Source organism: Esox lucius, chromosome 7 (genome assembly GCF_011004845.1).
Source record: "Esox lucius isolate fEsoLuc1 chromosome 7, fEsoLuc1.pri, whole genome shotgun sequence".
NCBI lineage: Eukaryota > Metazoa > Chordata > Actinopteri > Esociformes > Esocidae > Esox > Esox lucius.
The window spans coordinates 47,640,700-47,663,616 of NC_047575.1; the positions used below are offsets into that span (position 1 = coordinate 47,640,700).

Below are 22,917 nucleotides of genomic sequence, written 5' to 3' on the forward strand. Positions count from 1 at the left end.
GGTGGAAACATCATTCTTTGGGGATGCTTTTCTACAAAGGGGACAGGACGAATGCACCGTATAAGGTCTGTATGGAGGAGTGGGCCAAAATCCCTGCTGCAGTGTGTGCAAACCTGGTCAAGAACTACAGGAAACGTATGATCTCTGTAATTGCAAACAAAGGTTTCTGTACCAAACATTAAGTTCTGCTTTTCTGATGTATCAATAATTATGTCATGCAATAAAATGCTAATTAATTACTTAAAAATCATACATTGTGATTTTCTGGATTTTTGTTTTAGATTCCATCACTCACAGTTGAAGAGTACCTATGATAAAAATGACAGACCTCTACATGCTTTGTAAGTGGGAAAACCTGCAAAATTGGCAGTGTATCAAATACTTGTTCTGCCCACTGTATATATTTGTTAGATATGTCATGATGAGCCAAAACAGTATGACCACTCACAGGTGTCATGTCAAGGTGTCAATGGTAAGTTAACAATCAGTTCTCATAGTCAACTTGTTGGATGCAGGAGAAATGGCCAGGAGTAAAAAACGGAGTGACTTTGACAAGGGCCAAATTGTTACGGCTGGACAACTGGGTCAAAGCATCTCTGAAGTGGAAAGGCTTTTGAGGTGGTCCCAGTCAGCAGTGGTGAGTACCTAGCCACAGTGGTCAGAGGAGAGACTAACCATGATCAGTTGTGCACCGGGGCCTCCCACTCCTGTTTCTATTCTGGGGCCTCCCACTCCTGTTTCTATTCTGGGGCCTCCCACTCCTGTTTCTATTCTGGGGCCTCCAACTCCTGTTTCTATTCTGGGGCCTCTCACTCCTGTTTCTATTCTGGGGCCTCCCACTCCTGTTTCTATTCTGGGGCCTCCCACTCCTGTTTCTATTCTGGGGCCTCCCACTCCAGCCTGTTTGCGCTGTACTTTGAAGGGAGTAGTACACAGCATATGAGCTCTTCAGTTTCTCTAAAATGTCTTGCATGGAATAGTCTTAATTTCTCAGAACAAGAATAGACTGAGTAGTTTCAGAAGAAAGTTCTTTGTTTCTGGCAGTTTTTCAGCCTGTTATTAGACCCACAATTGCTGATACTCCAGATACCCAACTAGTCTAAAAAAGGCCAGTTTCATTGCTTTTTTAATCGCAGTTTTCAGCTGTGCTAACATAATTGCAAAAGAGTCGAATGATCAGTTAGCATTTTAAAATGATAAACTTGGATTAGCAAACACAACGTGCCATTGGAACACAGGAGTGATGGTTGCTGATAATGGGCCTCTGTATGACTATGTAGATATTCCATAAAATAAATCTGCTGTTTCCAGCAACAAAAAGTCATTTACAACATTAACAATGTCTGCACTTTATTTATGATCAATTTGATGTTATTTTAATGGACAAAAATAGCATTTCTTTTGAAAACAAGGACATTGTCTTTGGTGGTGGTGTATATTTACTGGCAGCTCACAGCAGATATACAGGAAAGGAGTTGGATGTTTCTGATTCACAACAGACAGAGGAAAGGAGCTTCTGGCTATGGTGTTTCTATTTGCAGAAGCAAGGACTCCGGGTTGACAGTCCAATATTTCCTTTCACCCTCCTCCGCCATCCTCATGTCTAAACCCGACAATCAAAAAAAAGAGGTGTGTCAGGTGATTGTCTTCCCTCTCCACTCCAGACGTGGCTGCTACTCTCCGGATGGGCGCCACCCCTCACGCCGCGGGTCTCACCCGTTCCCCCACCACCAAGCACCGTGAGCTGCCCTCCATCAGCCTGACCAAGTCCTCCAGCACCCCCAGGTCGGCCCCCGACACCACCCACCTCTCCCCCAAGTCGGCCGAGTCCCACCCCAGTCCGCACCACAGCCCTTGCAGGACAAGCCCCACGCCACATGAGGTGAGAAGGGTCGGGGCCTTTTCCCGTCATCTAGGTCACAGTTCTTCTGGTGTGGAGAGTTTCCAGTTTAACTTCAAAATTAGACTTGTGGTTTCTGTCAGGCCCTTGTCTGGTCTTCGTCATGCGAAGGCCAGATGATGATTTCCGATTTCCTTAGTATGTTACTTTCGGTTTTGGTTTGACTTGCATACGGTAGCGAACAGACGTCTACACACACGACTCAGTAAATTGCAACACACAAGTGTCTAGATAGGGCAGCCTTGACAGTAACTGCTATGCTGTTTTCAATCGGTGGAGCTGAAATATCTGTCAAGATCAAACCTCTTGCATGTATCATGTCTCATTCAAACCCCCTGGAGATGAGGACAGAGTTCAAAACTTCATTAGCCTGTTTTTCCTACACATCACTCACTTTTTCCGGCCACCTGCTAGGCTAAAACCAACAACACAATGATGAGTACGACTGTTGAGAGTGGCTCGTTGAGTCTTCTCTCATACAGCATGTCAAGGTGTGTAATCCTTGGTTGAAATGTTTTAGTCCCTGCATTTCTACCCTCTCCTGTTCAATACCAGTTCTGTTTGATTCCTGTTACAAACACCTCGTGCTCTCTACTTTTACTTGAATATCCCTTTGTCACAAAACAACAACAGGGAGAGCACATTTCGGCCCCCATTCCCTGTCATGCATCCAGGCTTGGGTGGCCTGCTCCCTAAAGCTCATATTTAGTGAGATAATCCCACTGCCGTGGATTCTGTTGTGGATTATGAAGATTGTAGTAGTTGTAAGTGATTATCCTTAAAAGGTTTTTCCCAGGCAGGGGGCTATAAATAATGATCCATGTATCTTGTGTTTACATGCTGGGTATCGTTCAGGTCCTGTGATTAGACAGGTGGCCTGACAGCTAACGAGTAGCTTCACTTGGTTACGCTTACATCGGCGAGTGTGTTTCTGTCAACAGGTGTATCACACCCCATCAGCCCTGGTCACAACGTGTTGCATCAGTAGGGAGTAGGGTCATCCAGCCGGCCAAAGTTAGCATTGGCCGTCTCCCGCGGTATTAGCCAGAAGGAAACTTCAGCAGTCAGGTCATGGACGTTGTGTGGTATTAAAGGGCGCATTTTTAAAGAGAACATTTTGTATTAGCAGCTTGTTAGTGGCTGGGGTCCCAATCCACTTTGCACACGGCCCCTGTAATTTGGCCCTGGTCTGCTGCGATTCGGAAGGCATTGATCTAGCCGGGGAACTGGCCGGGGATTGGGGCCATTTTGGCCTGCCTGCGGCTCAAGGTTCCAATAAAAACATACCACTTAGCGGGAGCTTTTATCCAAAGCCACTTACATCCCAGTGAGTGCATACATTTTGAGGGATGAATATTTGATCCCGGTGGGAATGGCCGGGCCTGGTCATGACTAGCGCCCCGCTCTTCCCTTCACGCTGCCAGAGGCTTCATTGTCAACTGTCACTGTCGCCAGGTTGACACGGCCAGCGAGGTGGAGGAGCTGGACATTGACGTGTCCCCGGCACCTTACACAGCCCTCCGAGGAGTGGCCAAGCTGCAGGTGTTCATCGCCAGATACAGGTAAAGGCCTGTCACCCTGTGATGACCCATGTGGCATCCCTTCCGTGATTGGTTCATCTTGGATGTTTGTTGACGGTTTTTTTTGGTAGCCATTTCCCACAAATGTTTCCTGTAACAATGCAGTGTTTTCTGTAACACGTTATTGCCCCACTGGGTTGATCTTTCAGTTATAACCCATATGATGGCCCCAATGACAACCCGGAGGTGGAGTTGCCCCTCACTGCTGGGGAGTACATCTATGTTTATGGTGGAATGGATGACGACGGCTTCTATGAAGGTGAGCCTCCTCCCGTAACGCTTGTTTCATAGCAGTTTAAACACTGACACAAGTAACTCTGTCTCTGTGTTTCTGCAGGAGAGCTGATGGACGGACGGAGAGGGCTGGTTCCCTCCAACTTCGTGGAGCGCGTTTCAGACGACGACATGATGAGCGCCCACCTTCCGGAGGGCACCGACATCTCCCACAATTCCCTGCTGGACAGCAGCCTGCACAGCGTCAGTCACCGCGTCCGCCCGGGGGGCCCCGGAACCTCCGAGAGGACCGACCCCACGTACGCAGCCTCGGCGCCGGGTCCCGTCTCGGTCCACCCAGGGGAGCAGATCCCCGCCCCCTCGGAGCCCGACCTCCCGGCCCTCCTCTCCCCGGCCCCCCTCACCAACGGTCTGGACCTGGACCTGGAGGTGGGGCTGGACACAGTGCCTTACCCGCGCAAGCTCACCCTCATCAAGCAGCTGGCCAAGAGCATCATCATCGGCTGGGACGGGCCGCTGGTGCCGGCCGGCTGGGGAAACGTGTGGAGCTACAACGTGTACGTGGACCAGGAGCTGCGGCTCAATGTTCCCTTTGGCTCCCAGACCAAGGCCGTCCTGGAAAGGCTGGACGTCAACCTCAAGGCCTACCGGGTGTCTGTGCAGAGCCTGACGGAGCGCGGCACTTCGGACCAGCTGCGCTGCTCCATGCTGGTGGGTAGGGACGTGTGCGTGGCACCGACAGAGCTCCGGGTCGACCGGGTCACGGCCACCTCGGCCAGCGTGGCCTGGCTGCCCAGCAACAGTAACTATGTGCACATTGTGTCCTTGAATGAGGTGGAGGTGGAGCTGGTGAAGGCCAGCAGTTACTCCCTCAGCCTCAGTGACCTCACCCCCAACCAGCACTACACTGTAAGGGTGGAGGCTCGGCCTCATCTGACCCCCTGGGAGCTGCCCCCGGAGCGGCGGGACCACAAGACAGCCACCACCACCTTTACCACGCTGGCTGCCGGTACGACACGGCGGAGAGAGTTACTGGAGATGTGAGGGAGAGATACTGGAGATGTGAGGGAGAGATACTGGAGATGTGAGGGAGAGTTACTGGTGATGTGAGGGAGAGTTACTGGTGATGTGAGGGAGAGTTACTGGTGATGTGAGGGAGAGTTACTGGTGATGTGAGGGAGAGATACTGGAGATGTGAGGGAGAGATACTGGAGATGTGAGGGAGAGATACTGGAGATGTGAGGGAGAGATACTGGAGATGTGAGGGAGAGATACTGGAGATGTGAGGGAGAGATACTGGAGATGTGAGGGAGACTTACTGGAGATGTGAGGGAGACATACTGGTGATGTGAGGGAGAGATACTGGAGATGTGAGGGAGAGATACTGGAGATGTGAGGGAGAGATACTGGAGATGTGAGGGAGAGATACTGGAGATGTGAGGGAGAGATACTGGAGATGTGAGGGAGACTTACTGGAGATGTGAGGGAGACTTACTGGAGATGTGAGGGAGACTTACTGGAGATGTGAGGGAGAGATACAGACTTAAAATCTGTTTCCTCAGACTTACAGTTATGGCACTTGCCGTCAACAAAATACACGCAAGTAGAATAACTGTCACAAATCCTGAAATGTCCGTTTAAACGAGTCTCTGGTCGGCGGTGATTCATGAAACGCCTTCCTGTTTAACGCCTCCTGTTGCAGGCCCTCCTGACGCTCCTCTGGACGTGCAGCTGGAGCAGGGTCCCTCCCCAGGGATCGCCCTCATCAGCTGGCTACCGGTCACCATCGATGCTGCCGGGTCTTCCAACGGGGTCCGTGTCACTGGATACACCATCTACGCCGACAGCAAAAAGGCGAGCGCTTTCACTTTTGAGTGCAGAGAGACCTGCTTTCACAGTATGCCGTTTTGAATGCGTGTTTTTGTCAGTGTTCCGTGTAAGGGGCTCTGTCCTCTAAAGACCCTGCTGACCCTTCACCTCTGCTCCCCCCAGGTGTTGGAGGTGTCGTCCCCCACGGCGGGCAGTGCCCTGATGGGCCCGTCTCAGATCCAGTCTTTGATGGCGGCCCAGGAGCTCACCGTGCGCACCACGTCCGCCCACGGCGAGTCTGCCGACTCACTGCCGGTCAACGTGCCCACCAAGCTTGCCGTCGTCATGACGGGCCAGGCCTCTGCCTCCTGCTCCTCTACGCCCCCGGTCCATCAGCCCCCCCCTGTCCACCGGTCACCCCCCGTCCACCAGTCACCGCCCTTCCTGACCTCTTCACCACCCATTCAGCCCCAACCACATTCCCACGGGAACTCAGCTGCCAAAGTCTCCATGTTGCCCTACGCCGCGGCCCCTCCGCCGGCAGATGTCGCACAAGCCGCGGCCCCCAGCAGAGGGCTGCCGTCTGCCAATTCTCCCCCGGTCCACGCCCTCCACACAGAGGCCTCCTCTCCGCGCCCCGCCTCCTACGTGGATGCCTGGGCTAACCCCTTAGCGAAGTCTCCGGACCCCACTCGGACCGCCTTGGCAGTGCACAAGGCCACTGTGTCATCGCCAATAGCGCCGGCCTATCAGGCCAAGTTAGCGCCAGTACCGTCAACGTATGAGGCAATGATGTCACCGCCAATAGCGCCGGCCTATCAGACAATGCTACCATTAGCCGCTCACATCAACACGGTATGTTCAACAGTGTTACGTGCCCCAGAACACTCGTCTAGAACTCTAGAACCCACCAACTCATTCACTCTGTTAACTGTCATGTAAGGTAATGTGTCCGTAATGACTGCTGTCTGTTCCCCAGGTGGGTGCGACCTTGCCAACCAACCCTAACCCCGGTCCAGGGCCCGCGGCGTCAGAGGAGATAAGCCGAGCAGACACCGGGAGTCCCGGGGTTCCACGTAGCGTTATGTCAATCACAGACTTCCTTCCGGTGGATGACTACTCCCGTGCCATCCTTTCCACCCCCGAGCCCGATCCCAGCCCAACCAAGGCTCCCGTGGACCCCACAGGCGACCACCAAGGGACCCACCTTCTCCGGCCCCCTAAAGCCCCCTCTCCCCTGGAGTCAGAACCAGACTACTCCATTGAACGGTCGACTGCACGCCTAGTGTCCATGGATGAGTTCCTCAAGCAGGAGCAGGACACCGGCTTCGACACGCAGCCAAAGGTTGGTTGGTTTGTTGGTTTGTTGGTTTGTGGGTTGGTTTGGTTGGTTGGTTGGTTGGTTTGTTGGTTGGTTTGTTGGTTGGTTTTTTGGTTGGTTTGTTGGTTGGTTTGTTGGTTGGTTTGTTGGTTGGTTTGTTGGTTGGTTTGTTGGTGGGTTGGTTGGTGGGTTTGTTGGTGGGTTTGTTGGTGGGTTTGTTGGTGGGTTTGTTGGTGGGTTGGTTGGTGGGTTGGTTGGTGGGTTGGTTTGTGGGTTGGTTTGTGGGTTGGTTTGTGGGTGGGTTTGTGGGTGGGTTGGTGGGTGGGTTGGTTTGTGGGTGGGTTGGTTGGTTTGTGGGTGGGTTGGTTGGTTGGTTGGTTGGTTGGTTGGTTCGTTAGTTAGTTAGTTAGTTGTCCCCAATGTTGATCCTGGGTAGGGGACTAAGGATTTTTCACAGTATGTGTGATTAAATTTGGATGAACGACTTGTTATGCCACCAAAATTCCACTGATTGGTTTGAAGGTGGCGCTAAAACAAGCAATAATGCTGTCTGTGCAACGTCTCTTCCCCTTGTCCTGTTTTACCTTAGAGTTCTCAAATCTATTACCAGAGGTGTAAAAAGTGAAGTACAAGTGCACAACTGTGTTCGGCTTTGTTCACCACTTTAGGGAATTATCTAATTAAGATCTTAATAACCAGATAAAGGGAGTTAAAAACCAGTGATTAATGAAATAAAGAGGGAGAGTGTAAATAATCAATTAAGGTCACTGGTTAGTTATGATCTCTGTTTACCTGGTCATTTAGCTCTTCCTTAGGATATTCCCATAACTGGTGAACACAGCAGAGTACTTTTACATTGTACTTTTTCCACCTCTGTCTTTTCCATAAATTAGTTCAGTGTCCTTTGACTAAAAATTTACCACTTCTATAGGCAAATGTTGCTCACCACAATATTACCACAAATGTCCGCTTTCGACAAACCAGCATTCGTGCTGGCATGGTCTGCCAAATAAATGCTAATAAATTGGTTAAGGATATTCATCTTGTAAAACACTTGGCTCCCTGCCTTGCAAACACTTTCAAAACTGAACATTGATCAAATTAATCACATTTATTTATAAAGCCCTTCATACAACAGCCCGTTGTCGCAAAGTGCTTTACACAACACCCTGCCTGAACCCCTAAGGAGCAAGCAACAACAGTGTTGAAGCACAGTGGCTAGGAAAAAAAACCTGAGAGGGGCCAACATTTTTGAAGAAACCTCGAGAGGAACATCTGCCAGAACATCAAAATGAGCCACTCAGTAGCGGGTGTATCTTGATCTGTTTGAGTGATTTGGCAAACATGCATAGTCTTTCCAACCCATTCAGTATCTGACACCAGTGGCATGATTTAGACCAAACTTGGTTAAACAAGGTATCTTGTCATAGAGGTCCAGCCTTTACAAAATGACCCTGATTAGCCCAGGGGAGCGGTGCTTTGTGTCCTGTGGCCATGTTAGCTTTGGAATTTTCTTTTGTAGATATGACACAGCGAAGGTTACTGCAGACTCTGTGACATTATGTACATGTTGGTGGTAAACAGCATGGTTTTTTGGTCAGTTTACATGTGAACTGAGATGACTAAGCACAAAGCTGTATTTCTCCTCGAGCAGACCTGTTCATATACTGTGTGTTGTGGCCATGTGTGTGAGTGTAGTCTTGTAATCTCCGTTATCTCAATATCTGACATGCTGCTGATGGAAATGCAATTCCGTTTCTGTTGAGGCTACCGCTTCAAGTCATACTCCGTTTCAGTTTATGCTACCGCTTCACGTCATACTCTGTTTCCGTTGAGGCTACCACTTCACGTCATACTCCGTTTCCGTTGAGGCTACCGCTTCACATCATACTCCGTTTCAGTTGAGGCTACCGCTTCACATCATACTCCGTTTCAGTTGAGGCTACCGCTTCACGTCATACTCAGTTTCAGTTGAGGCTACCGCTTCACGTCATACTCTGTTTCAGTTGATGCTACCGCTTCACGTCATACTCCGTTTCAGTTGATGCTACCGCTTCACGTCATAGTCCATTTCCGTGGCAGATGCAGCATGCGCAGAGCGAGCCGCAGATACCACTATGAGAATGTTTACTGAGTGAGCTTTCCCTGGGTCTTCTTTGGCTCTCTGTGCTTTAGTCCTAAGACGATGCCCTCAGACACAGCTCCAGGATTGGATCACCCGTCGTCGGTCTGGGTTGACAGATTAAGCAGTAAATGCTGTAGATCTGATCTTTGCTGTAGGGATCAGAACCTCTTTATTAAGAGGATGATTCAGGCTAGAGCTCTTTGAGGATAGAGGCTGTGTGATAGAGGCTTTGAAGATAGAGACTGTGTGATAGCACATTTACTTTTTGATTGTGGTGTATTGCTTAACTAATTATTCTGGGTATGTTTTGTAGGACAATGATTAATACCATGTATTACAAAAGAGTGTAAAAATTCAGTCTCTAACCGTAACTGTTTTTCATGTCCTGTGTATCAGGGTTATGCTGGTGGACTGGGGGAGACTCCGTATGGGGCAGCAGAAGCCAGTAGAGGCTCGGACCTGTCTGATATCCTGGAGGAAGAGGAGGACGACCTCTACTCTGACCCTGTTGGGTCTGCCCTGCCTCGAGGGTACACTACTGGAGCTAACAGGGTAAACACACACACGTCTATACACACACACACACGTCTGTACCCACACACATGTACAGTGGGGAGTATTTGATACACCAATTTTCAGGTTCTCCCACTTACAAAGCATTTAGAAGTTTGTCATTTTTTTCATAGGAGTGACAGAAAAAAAAATCCAGAAAATCACATTGTATGATTTTTAAGTAATTAATTTGCATTTTATTGCATGACATCAGTATTTGATACATCAGAAAAGCAGAACTTAATATATGGTACAGAAACCTTTGTTTGCAATTACAGAGATCATACATTTCCTGTAGTTCTTGACCAGTTTTGCATACACTGCAGCAGGGATTTTGGCCCACTCCTCCATACAGACCTTCTCCAGATCCTTCAGGTTTCGGGGCTGTCGCTGGGCAATACAGTCTTTCAGCTCCCTCCAAAGATTTTTTATTGGGTTCAGGTCTGAAGACTGGCTAGGCCACTCTAGGACCTTGAGATGCTTCTTACGGAGCCACTCCTTAGTTGCCCTGGCTGTGTGTTTCGGGTCGTTGTCATGCTGAAAGACCCAGCCATGACCCATCTTCAATGCTCTTACTGAAGGAAGGAGGTTGTTGGCCAAGATCTCGCGATACATGGCCCCATCCATCCTCCCCTCAATACGGTGTTTCCACCTCCATGCTTCACGGTTGGGATGGTGTTCTTGGGGTTGTTCTCATCCTTCTTCTTCCTCCAAACACAGCGAGTGGAGTTTAGACCAAAAAGCTCTATTTTTGTCTCATCAGACCACATGACCTTCTCCCATTCCTCCTCTGGATCATCCAGATGGTCATTGGCAAACTTCAGACGGGCCTGGACATGCGCTGGCTTGAGCAGGGGGACCTTGTGTGTTACTAATGGTTTTCTTTGAGACTGTGGTCCCAGCTCTCTTCAGGTCATTGACCAGGTCCTGCCGTGTAGTTCTGGGCTGATCCCTCACCTTCCTCATGATCATTGATGCCCCACGAGGTGAGATCTTGCATGGAGCCCCAGACCGAGGGAGATTGACCGTCATCTTGAACTTCTTCCATTTTCTAATAATTGCGCCAACAGTTGTTGCCTTCTCACCAAGCTGCTTGCCAATTGTCCTGTAGCCCATCCCAGCCTTGTTCAGGTCTACAACTTTACACTTACACTCTCTGGTCTTGGCCATTGTGGAGAGGTTGGAGTCTGTTTGATTGTGTGTGGACAGGTGTCTTTTATACAGGTAACGAGTTCAAACAGGTGCAGTTAATACAGGTAATGAGTGGAGAACAGGAGGGCTTCTTAAAGAAAAACTAACAGGTCTGTGAGAGCCGGAATTCTTACTGGTTGGTAGATGATGCAAACTAATTATTTAAAAATCATACATAGTGATTTTCTGGATTTTTGTTTTAGATTCCGTCTCTCACAGTTGAAGAGTACCAATGATAAACATTACAGACCTCTACATGCTTTGTAAGTAGGAAAACCTGCAAAATCGTCAGTGTATCAAATACTTGTTCTCCCCACTGTAAACCCACACATCTACACACACACGGCCCAACACTCACGTTTAACTGATCTGGCTGAGGAGGGGGCTTTCTGTTTTTGTTACGTTTACTTCATTTTTCTTTCTCTTTCACTCTTTAATTCACTCACCATTATGATTCTATTTTCTTTTCCTTTCTGCGTCTCGTTTGTACTCCTCTCCTCTGTACCTGTAACTCCCCCTTCTGCCCTTCACTGTACCCATCCACCTTACCTCCACTTCCTTCCTGACTTGTATAAACGATCCGACCCCGGTACCTTCGTCATGTTACACCCCCCCGGTGGCCCTTGACCCCTGATTCCTGCAGTCGGACCAGTGGGACGTGCCGGACAGTGACGAGGAGGTTCTGGAGAGGATCCTGAAACTACCTCATGAAGCAGAGGTCTACCATCATAATCATCATCGCGACTACAACAAGCACCTGTTCAGCATCCCTGAGGTCACCGACGAAGAGGACAACAGCCTCGACCGAGACTACAACCAAGGCCGCTACCCCAGGCAGTCCCAAGCGTCTCCTGTCCGCACGCACCTCCACCCAAATGACCCCCACTACCACAGGCCGCGGCATCAACCGCAGCCCGCCCCACACCACCATCACCACGGCGTCCAAGCCGAAGCCACAGAGCCTTTGCCCCGGCATCCGGGTGGTTTTGGGGCCGCGGCGGGTGCCCGGCCCCGGCACACCGTCCGCTACTCAGACGGCCTCAGCTCCTCCGAGGAGGGGTGTCTACACCCCGGACATGGCGGAGACACGGGGGCGCGCCGGGCCCACCAGAAGACCCGGCGTGGCGCGGGAGGCAGCGGATTGGAGACTGTGGCCCTGGTGGGCGGGCTCGGGGACCGGCTCCGACGGGAGGCCCTGCTACGGAGTCAGATGGCGGTCGCCGCGCTGACGTCACAGGCCCCTGGCCACGCGCCGCGTCCGGGTTCCTACATGGTCAGCAAGACCGTCCGCACGGTGAAGTCCCCGGTGGGCTCGGTGATGGAGATCGACCTGGAGTACGGTACGGACGAGGACGAGCCGTCGCCCTACGACGCCGGGGAGCGAGGGGAGGTGGTTGTGGAACAGATGAGCTCTGAGTGGTGGGTGGAGGGGGCGCAGCGCCGGGGGAAACCTGCCCTCCAGGCCATCAACGCTGCTGCCACAGAATGGGTGTGTTCTCACGGCTGTGCCCTGTGGTTCTCCTCCACTTTACCCTGTGGTTCTCCTCCACTTTACCCTGTGGTTCTCCTCCACTTTACCCTGTGGTTCTCCTCCACTTTACCAGGCCTTTGTCTCTAGCTGGTGCCCGATCCACTTAGTGTCCATCCGCCTGACTGACTGACTGACTGTTTGACTGTCTGTCTGACCCTCTGTCACTATTCACCTGTTTAGCACTGCTGTATCTTACTTATAACCTAAGCTTACGTTCCTGTCCATGTGCTGCTGTCTCTCTAACCGACTGTGTGTGTCTGTGTGTGTGTCTGTGTGTGTGTGTGTCTGTGTATCTCTGGGGGTGTGTGTGTGTGTGGCTGTGTTTTTGACTTCAAGTTCATTTGTCATTACACATTAGCAACAGCGTTATTGGCAATGAAATGCTTGATATCCAGAAATCTCCTTAACCGTGCAGGCTTTAAAAATACAGTAGAATAAAAAATTATATAAAAATAAATCTGAACAAGTACTAATATAGATAAGTGTTAAAGTGTCAGTCTCATATTTGCTAGCAACCTTATGCAGGATTCAGCATTTAGCTGGTAATGATATTTCCTCTAGTGCAATAGTATATTAGGAAATAATTAATAATCAATGATGAAATGACTTCACTATATATAACGTCCATTATATATATATATTTAATGAGCAGTATGTCCTAAAATTTTTCATTTTCGGAAAAAATTATGTTTTTGCCTTTAATGTTAGGTTAAGGGCAAAGCTGCAATTGGTTAGGGTTATCTTTAGGAGTAGGCACTCCCTTTTAAATTCAAGGTTTGGCCTTATGGGCTAAGTTAAATTTTGCGTAAATGTTAGATAATTGAGGTTACGGTTAGGTTTTACTTGAGGTTATGGTTAGGCTTCAGGCGAGGCTTAGGCTATGGTTAAGTGTTAGGATTAGTAAAAGTAGGATTATTTTAGGGCATTTAACTGTGTTGTCCCCATTTAGGAAATGTGTTGTCCCCATTTAGGAAATGTGTTGTCCCCATTTAGGAAATGCGTTATCCCCATTTAGGAAATGCGTTGTCCCCATTTAGGAAATGCGTTGTCCCCATTTAGGAAATGCGTTGTCCCCATTTAGGAAATGCGTTGTCCCCATTTAGGAAATGCGTTGTCCCCATTTAGGAAATGCGTTGTCCCCATTTAGGAAATGCGTTGTCCCCATTTAGGAAATGCGTTGTCCCCATTTAGGAAATGCGTTGTCCCCGTGTTGGTAAATGCGTTGTCCCCGTGTTGGGAAATGCGTTGTCCCCGTGTTGGTAAATGCGTTGTCCCCGTGTTGGTAAATGCGTTGTCCCCGTGTTGGTAAATGCGTTGAGGTTACGGTTAGGTTTTACTTGAGGTTATGGTTAGGCTTCAGGCGAGGCTTAGGCTATGGTTAAGTGTTAGGATTAGTAAAAGTAGGATTATTTTAGGGCATTTAACTGTGTTGTCCCCATTTAGGAAATGCGTTGTCCCCATTTAGGAAATGCGTTGTCCCCATTTAGGAAATGCGTTGTCCCCATTTAGGAAATGCGTTGTCCCCATTTAGGAAATGCGTTGTCCCCATTTAGGAAATGCGTTGTCCCCATTTAGGAAATGCGTTGTCCCCGTGTTGGTAAATGCGTTGTCCCCATTTAGGAAATGTGTTGTCCCCGTGTTGGTAAATGTGTTGTCCCCATTTAGGAAATGCGTTGTCCCCATTTAGGAAATGCGTTGTCCCCATTTAGGAAATGCGTTGTCCCCCCGTTGGTAAATGCGTTGTCCCTATTTAGGAAATGTGTTGTCCCCATTTAGGAAATGCGTTGTCCCCGTGTTGGGAAATGCGTTGTCCCCGTGTTGGGAAATGCGTTGTCCCCGTGTTGGGAAATGCGTTGTCCCCGTGTTGGGAAATGCGTTGTCCCCGTGTTGGGAAATGCATGGTCCCCGTGTTGGGAAATGCGTTGTCCCCGTGTTGGGAAATGCGTTGTCCCCGTGTTGGGAAATGCGTTGTCCCCGTGTTGGGAAATGTGTTGAGGTTACGGTTAGGTTTTACTTGAGGTTATGGTTAGGCTTCAGGCGAGGCTTAGGCTATGGTTAAATGTTAGGATTAGTAAAAGTAGGACTATTTTAGGGCAATTAACTGTGTTGTCCCCATTTAGTAAATGCGTTGCCCCCTTATTAGTAAATGCGTTGTCCCCATGTTGGTAAATGCGTTGTCCCCATGTTGGTAAATGCGTTGTCCCCCTGTTGGTAAATGCGTTGCCCCCGTGCTGGTAAATGCGTTGCCCCCGTGCTGGTAAATGCGTTGTCTCCCTTTGCTGGTAAATGCGTTGTCTCCCTGTGCTGGTAAATGCGTTGTCCCCGTGCTGGTAAATGCGTTGCCCCCGTGCTGGTAAATGCGTTGCCCCCGTGTTGGGAAATGCGTTGTCCCCGTGTTGGGAAATGCGTTGTCCCCGTGTTGGGAAATGCGTTGTCCCCGTGTTGGGAAATGCGTTGTCCCCGTGTTGGGAAATGCGTTGTCCCCGTGTTGGGAAATGCGTTGTCCCCGTGTTGGGAAATGCGTTGTCCCCGTGTTGGGAAATGCGTTGAGGTTACGGTTAGGTTTTACTTGAGGTTATGGTTAGGCTTCAGGCGAGGCTTAGGCTATGGTTAAATGTTAGGATTAGTAAAAGTAGGACTATTTTAGGGCAATTAACTGTGTTGTCCCCATTTAGTAAATGCGTTGCCCCCATGCTGGTAAATGCGTTGCCCCCGTGCTGGTAAATGCGTTGTCTCCCTGTGCTGGTAAATGCCTTGTCCCCGTGTTGGTAAATGCCTTGTCCCCGTGCTGGTGAATGCCTTGTCCCCGTGCTGGTAAATGCGTTGTCCCCGTGCTGGTAAATGCCTTGTCCCCGTGCTGGTAAATGCCTTGTCCCCGTGCTGGTAAATGCGTTGTCCCCGTGCTGGTAAATGCGTTGTCCCCGTGCTGGTAAATGCCTTGTCCCCGTGCTGGTAAATGCCTTGTCCCCGTGCTGGTAAATGCGTTGTCCCCGTGCTGGTAAATGCGTTGTCCCCGTGCTGGTAAATGCGTTGTCCCCATGTTGGTAAATGTGTGTAAATGTGTTGACCAGGAGAATGGCAGAGACCCGTTAATGGAGGCTGCTGTTGGGAGGAGCGGACAGCCTGATGTCTCTCCTAAGAGGACCAGGACAGAGGTCAGACGGCAGCTAAAAGGTCAGAATTTCAATGGTTTTCAATCCCCTCTCATATTCACCCTCTCTCATATTCACCCCCTCTCATATTCACCCTCTCTCATATTCACCCTCTCTCATATTCACCCTCTCTAATATTCACCCTCTCTAATATTCACCCTCTCTAATATTCACCCTCTCTCATATTCACCCTCTCTCATATTCACCCCCTCATATTCACCCTCTCTCATATTCACCCTCTCTCATATTCACCCTCTCATATTCACCCTCTCATATTCACCCCCTCTCATATTCACCCCCTCTCATATTCACCCCCTCTCATATTCACCCTCTCTCATATTCACCCCCTCTCATATTCACCCTCTCTCATATTCACCCTCTCTCATATTCACCCCCCTCATATTCACCCCCCCTCATATTCACCCCCCCTCATATTCACCCCCTCATATTCACCCCCTCATATTCACCCTCTCATATTCACCCTCTCTCTGCCTCCTTATAAAGATTGGTGATATCTCCCTCTCTTCTGTCCAGTACTGAGCAAAAGTCTCAGATGCCTGAAAGTCTAACTAAGGCCATTTATTTGGGTAGTAGGGATTTTAATAAAAAAATATATGCATATAATATATGTAAATACATGAATGAATATATATATATTAAAATAAACACTTACTATGCAAATAAATGACTTTAGTTTGACTTTCAGGTGCCTAAGTCTTCTGCACACTACTGGAAATATTATTTGTCTGGGTGATCGTCTTGTAGCCTTTTCCTCCCTCTCTCTCTCCCCCTCTCTCCCTCTCTCTCTCTCTCTCTCCCTCTCTCTCTCTCTCTCCCTCTCTCTCTCTCTCTCTCCCTCTCTCTCTCTCTCAGAAGGACTGTGATACTGTGTCTGCTGTTCACAGTGGAGACACAGTGGTACTGCCCAGGCACTTGGTCTGCTCTGCTGGAGTCATTCAGATTACCAGCCTGTTTTATGCCGGGGGGGGGTGACAGAGTGAGAAAGCGGCTGGGGAGCTAAGAACCAGCTTAACTCCAAAATGGCTTGTCATGTCATGAGACAGGGGGAAGAGACAACCATGAAAATAGTAACCTAGATTAGCCAGCAGTGAAACTAAGCTCCACTTGCAGGAGAGCTGGGGTGTCTTGCTGGCTATTCTCTGTGTCACTCAGTTCAATTAAAAGGGCTGTGCAAACAAAAATGCTTCTAAGACAATGAGACTTGTGGCTGTAGTTTTCTTTGTAAAGCAGGTGGAGGGGCGTTGAGGTGTACGCTTACTATTCAGGGAAACGTTAGGAATGGTTGTGGTTTGATCGTCTCGGCCAGGCACGCTGGGTGGAGTGTCTCAGAGGCCGATACCCTCCTGGGCTTCTCAAACAACGCCGTGACATCCGGGTTGGAGCTGCAGGCCTGTGGCCAGAAACTGTCCGTTGATGAGAGATGTGGAGGGAGAATGTGCAGGAGTTTGTCCAGGCTAACATGCGGGCCACTTCATGGGTGGGCTGTTGTAGCAGGCGTCTTCTATAGACCTCAGTATTCACGGTGGAGTGTGTGTTGTAATTTTTACTTGAACACTTTTCTTTTTCAAAGTGCGGTACTTCTGGTTGGACACAGCCCATAGGTTGGAAGCCACTGTTGGAGGTAGTCATTTTGATCACTATGGCCCCGAAGGCTGTTAGCCGCGCGGGCAGGCTGGGACAATTATGTAATATCCTGTTACTGTAGCGACACGACAAAGCGCCTATAACACTCCAGACCAGATGTTGAGGCCATGTCGGCAAATGAAACACGTTTAATTTCACTTAAGCTCTTGGGTGAGAGTTTTAGCCCCGCGAGACCGGGGTGGCTGTTATCCGTGGATGAAGAGGAGTGAAGAGGATCATGCTCTGGGGTTCTTTTTCTTCACCCCCCCCCCCCCTCTGCTCTTCCTCTGTGACTGAGGATCATGAACATGAGTGCACGTTTCTGTCTCAAGCAGCTTAGGCCCGACTGGCTTAGCCCCGAGGCTTTAGCTTGATTACCTCACTTAAGGACACGCCCCCGGGCTGCACCATTTCACAGCGGGGTGAGGGTGGACTGGATGTAAACTCTACTGTGTGTGTGTGTGTGTGTGTGTGTGTGTGTGTGTGTGTGTGAGCGAGAGAGATCAGGCAAAGCCAGGGGGCTTTCGGACTGTTTGAAATCATTTGGTTCTCTGCTAACTGTGTGTTGTGTTGGTGTTGTCATGCAGAGAGCATGGAGCCTGCACAGCCCGTGGGGGAAAACGATGTGCGTATCTTCGTGGCGCTGTTCCCTTATGACCCGGTCAACATGTCCCCCAACCCCGACGCCGCTGAGGAGGAACTGCCCTTCAAGGAGGGACAGATCATCAAGGTAGGGAGACCTCTGGGGAAGCCTGGTTCATGCCGGTTTAGGGGGTGCTGGTATCCTCTGGGGAAGCCTGGTTCATGTCAGTTTAGGGGGTGCTGGTATCCTCTGGGGAAGCCTGGTTCATGTCAGTTTAGGGTTGCTGGTATCCTCTGGGGAAGCCTGGTTCATGTCAGTTTAGGGGGTGCTGGTATCCTCTGGGGAAGCCTGGTTCATGTCGGTTTAGGGGGTGCTGGTATCCTCTGGGGAAGTCAGGTTCATGTCGGTTTAGGGGGTGCTGGTATCCTCTGGGGAAGCCTGGTTCATGTCGGTTTAGGGGGTGCTGGTATCCTCTGGGGAAGCCTGGTTCATGTCGGTTTAGGGGGTGCTGGTATCCTCTGGGGAAGCCAGGTTCATGTCGGTTTAGGGGGTGCTGGTAACCTCTGGGGAAGCCAGGTTCATGTCGGTTTAGGGTGTGGTGAAATCCTTTACACTAGGTTTTTGGGTCTAGCCTGCCAGTAACTGTCTGTGTTGTCTATGGTTTCTGCTGTTCACGAGGCAGTGAGAGAAGCGCAGCTACCGCCGTCTTGTGTCCCTGTGTTCAATGTCCCCATCCTCCGTGTCCAGGTCTACGGGGACAAAGATCCGGACGGGTTCTACTGCGGAGAGTCCAACGGTCGCCATGGTTACGTGCCGTGCAACATGGTCTCGGAGATCCAGGTGGAGGACGAGGAGACCAGGGAAACGCTCCTGAGACAGGGCTTCCTGTCCACCGCCGCCAGCATGGACAGGATGGGTAGGCACAACCTGTTTTACTCGCTGCTCCTCAGTTGTCAGGCACGTCTTACGACCAATGCCGACAGGGTTCATCCTGTCCGAGTGACCAATGGCACCCCTGTTTGGGCTGCCATTTGAACAGTCACCCAAAGATTCCTCAGTCGAAATCCTGTAGCCTGCGCAGTGACAACAAAATTATATATTGTTCTTTCCTTGAGCAAGGCATTTGACCTTCATTGCTCAGTTTGGCAGCTCAGCTTCAATTGTATGGCGTAAAATGTGGAAGACAAATCATGGTTGGACCTAGCATTTTAACTGACAAAATGGTGTAACACTCCTGTTAGCAGGTTCTTTGTTATCTCTTTGAATGAAATCCCATCTTCCAATTCAAAATGCCCAGTAGGACTTGTAAGGTGACCTGAGGCAGAACTGGCTGTGTTTTTGCTCTCATCTTTCCAGTCTTTGTTAAGCAGCTGTGATTTATATGAAAGGACAGTGAAAGTCTGTGCTTGTTCACAAATAGCTGTTGGAGGAAATCCTCAGAACTGCAACTTCAGCTTCTTAGTCAAGGGAAACTGTTCTTTGAACACATTGGCCCTCATTTATCATTCTTGCGTAGAAACGGGCGTATATGTTGGCGTAAGATTTTGCTTATTTATGAAACTGTGCGTACCTTTAAAATCCAGGTGTACGCAACACCTTCCCTTGATAAATGCCGCGGCTGAAAACGATCGTCATTGGAATAACACGCCCCTATATATTCAAGTCTCCGCTTCCCCCACGCCCTCATTTTACGCCATGGACACACGGAAGACGGCAAAAAAGAGAAACTTCTCTGACGTGGAGATTGAGACGATCACCAGGGAGGTAGAAAGAAATAAAATTGTTTCATTTGGCAGTTTAAAAAGCGGAATAAAAGATGATGATGTGATGTGGAGTACTATTCATTCACATTAATAACTGCATGACAATTTGTAATATTCGTCTTATTATTTCATGATATTTATCAATGACGTTTATTGTTATTTAGAAGAAGAATGTCGTTATTATTATTTCTATTATTGTCTAAAAGAAGAAGAATGTAATTTTATTATTTTGTCAGTCTGAATTATATTTTGGTAATTCAAAGCCTTTTATTACTGAACCCAGTCCATGCGCAACTGCCGGGCCTAACCCTGAAACGTCATGTAAAGCGCACAGACTCGCATCTGAAGGAATACAAGTCAAATGCTTTGGTAAAGTCACACAAATGAAACCTTGAAGTCCATGTTGCACAAAAATAAACACTGAAGTTTGTAATTATGTTTTTTTTTTTTTTACAGTAGGTCATAATATATCACATCTTTTAGTTTGTCAGTGCGTTAGGATTTTCTTTTCTGCGCTGTTAAGGTTTCATTTCTCTCCGCCATGTCCATGTGCAATATTTTGTTGTCATCCATCCACCAAAGATCACTCCAAATATAACTATTAATACTGTTTTATTTTCAGTTTACATCTCTGCACTGGCATAACATCAGTGCACGAGGGAACAGCAGCAGGGTCTGAGTATACGGCTACACATTTTTTACTTGAGACAGGTCACAATAAAAGTCCCGTCTCTTCACACATGCGCACAATTAACTCTTGCACAATTTTGGGTATACAACAGTCAGTATCATAATTAAACAACATAATATAACATAAATGATGAGAACATATAACTCAACATGCGCATTTCCGCACTAACTCAAAACGTGTGTACACCACCTCCTGAGCTGGCGTAGGATTTGAGTGCCGTACGCCAACGTCCATATTGATAAATCTCAAAGTCACCGTGGTTTTGGGTGTACGCCAGGTGTACGCTGGAAATTTGGTGTACGCACTTTTGATAAATGAGGGCCATTCACTTTTCTTTGTTATTAACTGGTAACTTTAAATGATGAAATTACTGATAACTGTCTGAAATGAATCATGTAATTTTGTTGTTTTATGTTTTAAAACCTTAAACAAATGACACTCCTTTGAGATGCTTTGTATGTTTTAATGTTTTGTCTTGCGCTTGTTTGTGTTTGCCGACTGCTTTAGGGTAATCATCCCCCGCTTGAGCCAAGCCCAAATGTCTTATAGGTTTTTCATCGACTGTGTGTCATGCAACTCATTTCAAAGAAGCGGCAGAATCTTTAGCTGTTAAAAGAAGCGCTGGGTTCGGGTGCAAACACACTGACTAGATGGAGCTTAGAAACAACATGTTGGTTTATCCATCCACCGTGATGTTCAGCCCCTTCATTTCCCCATGCTCTCCCAGGCTTGGTTCTGTCGGTTGGTTAATATAATCGGGTGCTTTTGAAAAATGGCTTTTCACAGCCTTCATTCTGTCTCCTGTCTGGTCTGCCTCTTCACCATTTGGCGTCTCTGTCTGTTCTTTTTGGTTTGAATTTTGGTTTCCCTTTCTAAAACTCCATTAAGGCACTCGCTCACATGCACAGCTTCCGCGTCGCCCTGTCCCACCACCGAAACCCAGACGCTCCAAGAAAGGTGTGTCTCGCTGTTGCTGCTCTCTCTCTCTCCCCTCTTGGTCTCTCCCTCCTTCCCTCTCTCTCTCTCTCTCTCTCTCTCTCTCTCTCTCTCTCTCTGCTTTCCCTCTGTCTGTCTCTCACTCACTCCTTGCTAATCAATCAGGGGGGATTTGTACCAATTTGCAGCATACAAGTCAAACATTCCATTATTTGTCGTAGATGTGTGGCTTGTTGTGTGTTTTTTAAAAAGTGGGCCTGGGACTTTGATAAATGAAGCTACTTTTTGCTGTGAAGTCCCGCCCCTCCAGAATCCCCTCTGATTGGTCCCATCGTCCCGCTATGTTTGCTGCCGTGTGATGTCATAGCTGGGTTTCAGAAGGCGGCTGGTGGCGTAAGTGGGGAGGACGGCCATGTTATTAGGCCACGAACGGAATGAACGGAACCGTATCAGACACGGTTTCTTGTGTGCTTGACATTGTTTTGCTCACTCTGATCGGTGCTTATACAGCGTCCTCTCCACGAGCCGTCTTCCCTTCAGCAGATTTCTGTGGCGTGGGAGTCCAGGGTGAAAGTTTCAACTGCTCTTCTCTCCCTTCCCCGCCCCCATCTTCTCCTCCAGTGGAGCCTGTTGCATTGTGGGAAGATAGCTTAGACTGCTCCAGCCAAGGTTGGTGATGCACCGTCAGTCTGTTTCTCCGTCAGTGTGAAGGGCCTCCAGGGTGCCTGCATGTGCTAGACGAGTTGGGCATGACATCATGATGCCACCTCTCTTAACCTTTCTCTAACAGCTCCGCCCCCAACTCAATACCTGCACGTATTAGACAGGATAAGCGTGACATCATCATTACTGCTGCATTCTAACTGGCAGATATTAGCCACGTATTGATTTCCTGTTTGCCTGTCTATAACCATCACGACCGTCTCCTTCAAATTCATTTCCTCTCTTCCATCTCCTCTCTTGTCCCCACCCTGAGTCATGTCCTGTTCTGAGTTCAATTCACAAACTCCTGCATCTCCTCTTTTGAACTGACCGTTCGCTGGGTGAACTCAGAATAAGCTGTTCTGATGCTTTTTGTGTGACATTAATTTGCCTGTTAAGAAGTAGTCCAAGAACATCATCCCCAGAGGCCATTTCTGTTGCTCATGTTAACCTTTGTTATCCCTGTGATTTGCTGACTGTTGCTGGGCTCTGCATGGTTCTGGGAAACCACACTGACACAGAGACCTAAATGAACGAGGTGTGCCACTCCAAAAGGGTCGAGAAGTATTTTCATATATCTGACTCCGTATTTCTGTGTTTGAATGACAGATCCTAGCCAGTCTGGCGTCGCCACAGCGATCGTGGCGGGCTCCGCGGCTCGCCGGATGAAGGCCATCTTTGATTACGACCCTCGGGAGAGTTCTCCCAACGCCGACATTGAGGTGAGCGCCAAGCTGGTCTCTGGGACGGAATGCTTCGGTCGTGGTTTGACTGTATGTTCACATTATGATGGCGGGACCAAATCATTTTGATGAATTTAGAAAGTTGTTGCTGGAATATTGTGATGTCCTTTCTAGTTATGGACAATTGTACCGTGTGTGTTAATGGAGCTGCATGTTGGAAGACACTTTGGTGTTGTAGTAATCAGGGTCTTTGCTGTCGGCAGGCTGAGCTGACCTTCAGTGCTGGGGACATCATCTATGTGTTTGGTGACATGGATGATGATGGCTTCTTCTATGTAAGTGCTCACATTTCTGATATGTTTGAAGAATATAAACCAAGCAGGGCTCTTAGTTCCAAGACCTCAGGTCAGAGTCCAAACTAAACATGGCAAAGCTGCATTTAGCAGTTATGCTGCACACTGGAATAAATTACCAGAAGATCTTAGATGTGCCCCAAATGGATACATTTTTAAATCCAGAT

At 48.7% G+C, this 22,917-nt stretch overlaps 1 protein-coding gene across 8 annotated transcripts in view; it reads left to right on the plus strand.

Moving 5' to 3' along the window:
- The window catches only part of LOC105027779 (peripheral-type benzodiazepine receptor-associated protein 1), a 99,787-nt gene that overhangs the window by 71,478 nt on the left and 5,392 nt on the right, over positions 1 to 22,917 (plus strand). For 2 of the 8 annotated variants that reach the window (XM_034293534.1, XM_034293539.1), the window contains 16 exons: positions 1,665 to 1,882; positions 3,356 to 3,462; positions 3,630 to 3,739; positions 3,818 to 4,723; positions 5,417 to 5,568; positions 5,707 to 6,378; positions 6,503 to 6,868; positions 9,366 to 9,521; positions 11,356 to 12,201; positions 15,315 to 15,417; positions 17,627 to 17,769; positions 18,370 to 18,538; positions 20,965 to 21,033; positions 21,523 to 21,681; positions 22,324 to 22,436; positions 22,661 to 22,732. In XM_034293534.1, coding sequence (XP_034149425.1) covers positions 1,665 to 1,882; positions 3,356 to 3,462; positions 3,630 to 3,739; positions 3,818 to 4,723; positions 5,417 to 5,568; positions 5,707 to 6,378; positions 6,503 to 6,868; positions 9,366 to 9,521; positions 11,356 to 12,201; positions 15,315 to 15,417; positions 17,627 to 17,769; positions 18,370 to 18,538; positions 20,965 to 21,033; positions 21,523 to 21,681; positions 22,324 to 22,436; positions 22,661 to 22,732 — 4,361 coding nt within the window. Of the gene's footprint in view, positions 1 to 1,664; positions 1,883 to 3,355; positions 3,463 to 3,629; positions 3,740 to 3,817; positions 4,724 to 5,416; positions 5,569 to 5,706; positions 6,379 to 6,502; positions 6,869 to 9,365; positions 9,522 to 11,355; positions 12,202 to 15,314; positions 15,418 to 17,626; positions 17,770 to 18,369; positions 18,539 to 20,007; positions 20,048 to 20,964; positions 21,034 to 21,522; positions 21,682 to 22,323; positions 22,437 to 22,660; positions 22,733 to 22,917 lie in introns of those variants that run through there. The other 6 variants (XM_034293536.1, XM_034293535.1, XM_034293537.1 and 3 more) reach the window with 6 other exon arrangements.